At 44.3% G+C, this 7,724-nt stretch overlaps 1 protein-coding gene across 1 annotated transcript; it reads right to left on the bottom strand.

Annotated features, from left to right (window-relative positions):
• Positions 1-476: 476 nt before the first annotated feature.
• LOC149334823 (uncharacterized) lies at positions 477-7,274 on the bottom strand. Its single transcript, XM_089553676.1, has 6 exons — positions 7,258-7,274; positions 4,058-5,520; positions 3,753-3,890; positions 2,826-2,943; positions 1,923-2,185; positions 477-1,255 (listed from the first exon to the last, which is right to left on the bottom strand). The coding sequence occupies exons 1-6, from the start codon at positions 7,272-7,274 to the stop codon at positions 477-479; spliced, it is 2,778 nt and encodes a 925-aa protein (XP_089409802.1).
• Positions 7,275-7,724: the final 450 nt, after the last annotated feature.

Raw genomic sequence — 7,724 nt, forward strand, 5'->3', positions numbered from 1 at the left:
TCACAGCTAACTGCATTGTTCTATGGTTGATGGCAAGAAAGACTTATTAAAGGCATTACGGACCTATGTAAATGCTGCGAACTTAAAATGTTGAAAAGCTGGCACAATTTTTTGATGGGTGGAAGTAGGAATGTGTTGTGCAAGTAAGGGAAATTGTAGCCGGCATTTCCACCTCGTGTAATGCAGCACTTTGCCAACCAGGTTTATTCCAACCCACAGCTAGAGATGTGCCCCAAGCAAACAGCCCAAGTGATGACGATGTGTATACACAGGAGAGAAAGATGAAGTGGTTTAGAATATGCCCAGACCATGGAAGTCTGCTAGCCACTGTTATTCCTAGGTACAGGTACAACTCTGCTTGTGTTACGGCTATAAGCTTAAAGAATTGTGATAATCTAGGTTATTAAGTTTGCGGGCTTTACGAGCTTTATGACCTAAGCATGTGAGCAGAGGCTTGAACCCAGTTGCAGCTAATCTCAATCCCTTTCTATTCTATTTGGCAAGTCGCAAATAAATGTCTTTTCCTCCTGCAAAAATTCAATGAAAAGGCAGCAGTCGGCCACTTCCTCCGGCAGTACCACAGTAAGTGCTCTGCCAGATGATACAAAGCACTCTTTGATGTGCGATGGGGCAGCAGCAGTGTCTGCAATGATTATTGGTCTGCACATCAAGACGCAAGTTTTGGCCTCTAGTAGCAATATTTTTTCGATGCGCTCGTAGGAGCCACTGCATGTTTTGATGAACGTTGAGTCAGAACGGGATGGTCGCTTGTATGCAATGCTGTGGAAGACCTGCTTTGCTTGTACAAAGCGCTCGTACTGAAGCACTTTGAATGTTCTCATGCCTAAGCGATTATTCACAGCATCCTGCTCTTCAACACTTAGAGCAACTTCTTTTCCCTTGCCTAAAAGGCACAACTTGCCAACATGCGTAGCCTTCTGTAAACGAGGATACCCAAAGGTCCCCATGCAAAACTCTTTCTCTTGGAGACACAGCAAGCTGCTGCTCATCACCTTGTGCAGTTGTTGATGCATAATAATGCGTTCAACAATTTGCAGAGGGATGCCATTAGCAGCCGACACCTGCCGAACTATGTGCCCATTTCCACTTTCAAAAACAAAAGCAGAATGTGCCCATAATGGCCCAAGTGACCGGGCACAGTTGGCCAAATGAAGTAGCACATGAACATTGAATGTCAAGCTGGCAACCCCATACAAACTCTTGCACTGAACGACGAAACTCTCCAGAAGCAGCTCTGAAAAAAAAAATATTAGGTGAATTTGGGAGCCATTAAAAATTTCCTCAACAAACGCAGCCAAGGTGTTGTAAATCCACCTCAGTGGAAGATTTTTTTCTTCATGCTTTCTATGCCAAAGTTCATCGAAAACAAGCAGTTCCATGTTCAGGAACATGAAATCTCTCTATTACAGAAAAAGCAGACTATAAGAGTGTATGACACTAGCTGTTAAGCAAAAATCACTAACCAATTTACCACATCACAACTTCTAACAGACAAGCAATGGATAATGTTTCAGGAGTGCCGTAGTCAACTACAAGAATAGCACAAAAACAGTGCTATATACCTAACATGGCAAATATTATGACGTCAGAGAATATAAAAGACACTATAAAAAAGAGTAAAAAGGGTTACAAGATGGCAGGATTTACTTTTGCAATACTTGGTAATCAACCGGTTTGTACCCTCTGTAAATATTTTAGAACCACAGTTCACAAAATGAACCATACCAAATGTACTATGCAGGAAAAGCATTTCTGATTGTAAATAATATTTCGAAATGCTTTGCAGACAGTTGTGCAAGACTACAAAAAGGTCAAAATCTTACATGGTTAATAAATTACATGGTTATCTCAGATACTTCACAGCTATGCTATATTCAACAATTACACCTGTAATAAGTTACCTGCTTTGGCAATTTCAGACAGAGTGAGTTCCTCTCGCAGAAGGATGTGGAGAGCCTCTGACAGTTTGCAGAGGTGCTTCCAATAGTCATGGTGCAGTATACCGTCTAGGCATGGCGGAGCATAAAACAATATCCACTGCCTCCACTCAGATGCTTTCCAATGCCCTCGTTCTCTGATTGACCGAGGCAGCCTTGTCACACAGTGTGGAGGTTTGATGACCAACAGCCGTGAATCAATGTTTTCAAGTGCAGATGGACGACCTGCAAAATAAATGTGCATACTTTTTTGTGAGCAGAGAGAATAGGCTAGGGGATAATAACCTGTAGTATATAAACATCCCAACAGATGAAAGGAAAAAAAGGCACAAGCATCGCTGTACATAATACATAAATATCCGTACATGCATATAACCTTGCTTTTAGCCATTAAAAATAACACGAAATGCTGAATACACTCTACAGTGTATTCATCATTTTGTTTCATGCAGCATGTTTCCCTACACAGCAGTTCCCAGCAGCCGCTGAGCTGAGCCTGTTGATAATAAAATATGCTGCTACCGTCTTATTTCATCATGGTTTGTCAAAATGCGACAACTAGGAAGGCAGCTTAGTAGTAAATATTAAACGGCTGCAGCTTACTCTTTCACCACATTTTGTACACTATGTAGTGGCGCCATCAACAGTGTCTTCCACTAATCATACTCAGCAAAATCAGAGGCCACAGATTATAACACGTGCATGGTCTGCAATTTCTCAGCTCCCATTTCCCCACAATAAGGTGCACATTTGAAAAAGTGATGATAATCAATAATAACTGCAGTGCCACAAAAAGCAGGAATGTTACAGAAACTTTCACCAATCAGTGAATCACAAATGAATCGCATGGTGGGCATTGCCTTAACGACATAGAAGGGTTGACCTGAGTTCGAAGTTGACAAAATTGTCTCGGTCACTTGTCTAGCAACACCAAGCAGTACGGAGTGCATATATTCTGCACTCAACCCATTGACAAGGTCTAGACCTGAAAAAGAAAGAGAGTGCCCAATATCAGTAAAAATACAGCACAATGCCATGAGATAAAGTACAGGAATGAGCAAAATACTGATATATGTACCAATGAAGTCAAGCATGGTTTTGAATTTGGATAAAATAAGACAAAATAATACTACAAATTAGGTACAAAAAGAAATTAACATAGTATAGGGACTGTAGAAACTAAATAATAGAAGCAACCGATTTTTGCAATCAGTGTTGCACAGTTTAAGAAAGATGGCAGGAGCCGAGTGCTATTATTTTATAGATGAGGAAAACCATGGCTTGGTGGAGGCATTTGGCAAGTGTATAAAACCTTAAGTGAAGCTGCTTCTTCTGGACGTAGAAAGGCTGGAGCGTTGGGAAAGCATGCAGGTCAAACTCTTCTGCTTATGTAAATGCTGCACAGACCTAGGTTTGTGTATATGACAGGCTTGGCTGCGTTGGTACACCGCCAACCCGGCAGAATGGCATGGAAAAATTGCACGTATTACGGCAAGCACTGCCACTCAAGTGAGTTTCGCAAAGAATTCGCAAGTTGCACATTACCTTTCACCACCTAAATGCATGTGGTTTGCAGCATTGTTCTTAATGCTGAAAACAAGAAATGAACTTGATCATGGAGGAATATAAATGTAGTGAGAGCCATTGGCCTTATTTCTCTCTTTACTAAGCTGTCGTTCATACCTCGGATATGTCTTACCACATACGCAGTGGTTGTGACATCAGTCAGTTCATGCCAACTAGAGCAAATTGAAGTTAAATTCTAATAGGAAGAAAGGAGGAGAATGTCCTTACCTATCAAATTCATGAGTGAAGACGGCCCTTTGAAGCCATTGATTATGTCTTCATAATCTTCTGCAAACTTCATGTCTCGCATAACCATGTATGTGGTTCTGGCTTCTGGCTGTTCTTTCGTGATATACCGCATGCTCCCTTAAGGCAAAAAGATAATACAGCACTTAATCACATGAACAGTAGTTTCCATAAGTTGGCACACTTCACAAAAAAAAACTAAGCTCTTTCAATTTCGCTTATGCTGATACTTGTGATAACTGTTTAGCAATTACCCTAAGTACTGTCGAACTGTTCGGAACGCTCACCTTCAACATGCTCCCCTCGGATGAAGCACCAGGGGCATCCAAAGTACCCGTTGAAGGGGACCATATTCAGTACCGCTGCCCTTGCTGGCGCATCGACTGAGCAGCACAGCACGGCTGGTTTGGAGTAATGTGTAGTTGACTGGCATGTCCACTTCACTGCTTCGGTAGTGTTGACTTCCGTCACAAACTTCTTCAAGAAGAGCTGCATGTTTGGATGCTTCTTGCCAAACCAAAGCCCACCAAGTATCGGATGTTTAAACCGCAAGTGCGGTGGCAGTTCATTCACGATGAACTGTAAGGGCCACACTGAGCTCTTTGACGACTTCCAAATTGGACTCCCGTCAGTGTTTATAGTGAGAGTGATGTCATCTCTCGCAAGTGTTTCCCGCATTCTGCTGTAGCACTGAGCACTTGTGATGTCAGAAATTCCAGACCGTGGCTCTTGCAGCTTCTCCAGGTTTTCATGAAGCTGGGGCTTTGTACTTTCAATTGCAAAGCTGAGTTGCTTATGCAAATTCAGAATGATGAAAAATGAGCCGCGGTCTTTGAGCGTCTGCAGGGAACTGGTGTGCCGGCAGTTGAGGCACTGTGCTGACTTCTCAACGACATTCAGGAGAGCACTGCACGTCTCACAAAAATAATGGTACTGCACAACGTCTTCTTTTTCTTTGCACCACAGTTTGCGAAAAGCATATGTGCTTTGGGGCAAGACATTACGTCCAAAAAGGAAATTTATTAGCTTGGTTAAATCCCCCAATGCAGCCCATGTTAGGCCATGTGATACTGCATATGCCATAACAGCAGCTATTGCACCCATCTTGGTAACCTCTGCATTTGGCAACTTTTCATTGCTGAACTGCACAAAGGATGATGGCAGCTCATCATCTCCTTCTTCAGAACTCTCAAATTCTTCGCTGAGACTGTCACTATTGGCACCAGTGACATCACCCATATCAGAACCGGCGTCACTGGAAGTGTCACTTTCTGGCCGCAGTGCATCATTATGAAAGTTCTGCTGACTGTTGATCCCAATGTCACCACACAAATCAGAACTGGCGTTGCTGCAGATGTCACTTTCTGGTTGCAATTCATTTTCAAAGTCGTAGTCACTGCTCATGTCACCACTCATATCAGAACTGGCGTCGGTGCAAGTGTCACTTCCTAATTGCAACTCGCCCTTTTGTAAGTCGTAGCTTGGAAGTTCTACGTCGGCCGCAGCATCGCTGGCTCCGTCTTGCGCGGTACCTTCAATGGGCAGAACGTCCGGGTAATCAGTGCATTGCAGTTCATCCCTCGGCTCCGTATTGCCCGCTGTGTCGTTCGCGTTGTCCCACGCGGTACTTTCAGTGGGAGGTGCGCTTGGCGGACCGCTGGAGACACCTTGAGCACTTGGAGGTTTGATCGTGAGCACGGCGGCACTCAGCGGATCGACAGCGGCTGCCAAAGAATGGCCCTTTTGACGCCTGCAGAGAGTTGTGCACGGCACGTCAAAGTAAGCGCCGGGCTCCAGATAATGCTTACGCTGTTTTTTAGGAGCAGATCCAGACATTGTCAACGTCACTAAACTTCGGATACGTATGAGCGGCAGAGTACGATCTCAGTGGATTACGTAATCGCGGATGCTGTGAGTTCCGCACCGGCACCAGCGACGAGCAACCTAGCAGACGCATGTACAACACAGAATCGGCCGCGAGCGAGTTTCGTACGCGACTGGCTTTTGCCTGCACCGTTCAGATACGCATTGTAATGTACTACCAGGGAAAAAAATGCACAGGACACTTAAGCTACGCTTTGGGTATGACCCGATAGCGTAGTGGGTTATAGCTTTCCATTCTGAGCAGTTTGACACCTTTTAATGCATTCAATTTTTTTAATTGTTTGAATTTATTAATTGATCAATTACACACAATAATTTTTCTTAATTAGCATCATCAAGCGTTAGCTTTTCATTCTGGGCATTCTGACACCTTAAAAACCATTTTTCATTTTTTATTTCTTTAATTAATCAATTAATTGCAATGATTTCATTAAGTGGTCATCATTGCCTGTCACACACCAATCAATCCCCAGTCTCTAGAATCACAAATTACCATGATACGATTTTTTTTAGGCAGCCCCCGAGTATAGGCCGCCGGTTCGAATCCCTGTCGCGAGAACGCTGAATCGTATGACCTCATCTAGAACATTATGCGGCAAACGGCTGACATGATACAGATTTTTTTTACGCAACCCCCCGATTAGTAAATTCGTTTTTGAGGAAAGGAAATTGAGCAGTGTCTGTCTCACATTCCTATATCGGTGGGCACCTGAATCACGCCGTAAGGGAAGGGACGAAGGTGGTAGGGAAAGAAGAAAGAGCGAAAGAGGTGCCGCAGTGCTCCGGAAATTTCGACCACCTAGGGATCTTTAACGTGCACTGACATCGCACAGCACGGGCGCCTTTTGCGTTTCGCCTCCATCGAAACGCGGCCGCCGCGGTCGGGCTCGCACCCGCGTACTCCGGCTCACTAGACGAGCGCCTGAACCACTGAGCCACCGCGGCGGGCACAGCCCCCGATTATTTCTGACACGCGGTGCCGACTGCACGCCAAGGGCTTTTCGACCGAACGAGCACAGATGGGGTAGGCTCAACCTCTGGGGCTATTTAGAACGCACAGACATGTACCCCTGTCCATGGCAAGAATCAACTTCAGAAAATGAGTCATTAATTGTACCAGCGCACGAGTAAAAATCCTGTTTACCTATAGAATTCTCGTGGACATAACTCAATGTCATGCAGTGATATATGTGACGCTCCCTTGTACTTAAATTGTTGGAGAGGGGGAATAAGGAGTAGTATTTTCTGGGTGTCAGCTAGCCTGACTATGTCATGCAATGATATTCGTTTCATCAAAACTCGCTCTTGGGCGAGTTGGTTCATCTGTGGTAAAGGTATGTACAGTCTTTGCCAAAAGTAACCAGGCTATACCCAGTTTGCTTCTCACTCGTATATTAAAGCTATTATGCCAGCCCTCAGGCTGTAAATCTCTGTATGGTAAGAAGAACGTACCTCTCTACTCACCGTCAAAGAACTGTTGGTATTTAGGGAAGCCGTGAGGGCTCTGGTATACGAATAAGGAGCAAACCATGCAGCTTGGTTATTTTTGGCAAAGACTGTACTTGCGCGAAAGAAAACAGGACAAAAATTAAGACGCACGTACGTGTACGCCGTGTACATGTCGTATGTGTTTCTTCATTTTTGTCCTGTTTTTTCGCGCAACCTTTACCAATGATATTCGCGACGAATGTATCGGGGATTTATTGATAAGGTTCAATCCGCATATCAATTCTGCTTTTTTTCACTGCTAGCGAAGGTGAACCGAACCAAGGTGTGGTTTCGGTTCCGAATACCGCACGCAGCCATTAGCAGACGCAGCCGTAGCCACGCCGTAGCCGAATAACAGCAACAAAACTCCGAGCGCTTTGTTGTCACCGTCGTTGCTTTGTAGGTTTTGTTACCGTGGCTGCAGATTTTTGCACCAAGGAACCTCGAACCACGTGTGCACGTGCTTTTTCTGGCATTATGCTAGCATTTGTGAAGTATGAAGACCGATTTAAGGTTATACTGCCGGTCCGGCTGATCAAAAGTTTTTCACCAACTAGCGAAGATTTCGACAGTGGGAAAAAG

The sequence above is a fragment of the Amblyomma mixtum genome, chromosome 7, assembly GCF_055824585.1.
Source record: "Amblyomma mixtum isolate Tamu chromosome 7, ASM5582458v1, whole genome shotgun sequence".
Taxonomy (NCBI): domain Eukaryota; kingdom Metazoa; phylum Arthropoda; class Arachnida; order Ixodida; family Ixodidae; genus Amblyomma; species Amblyomma mixtum.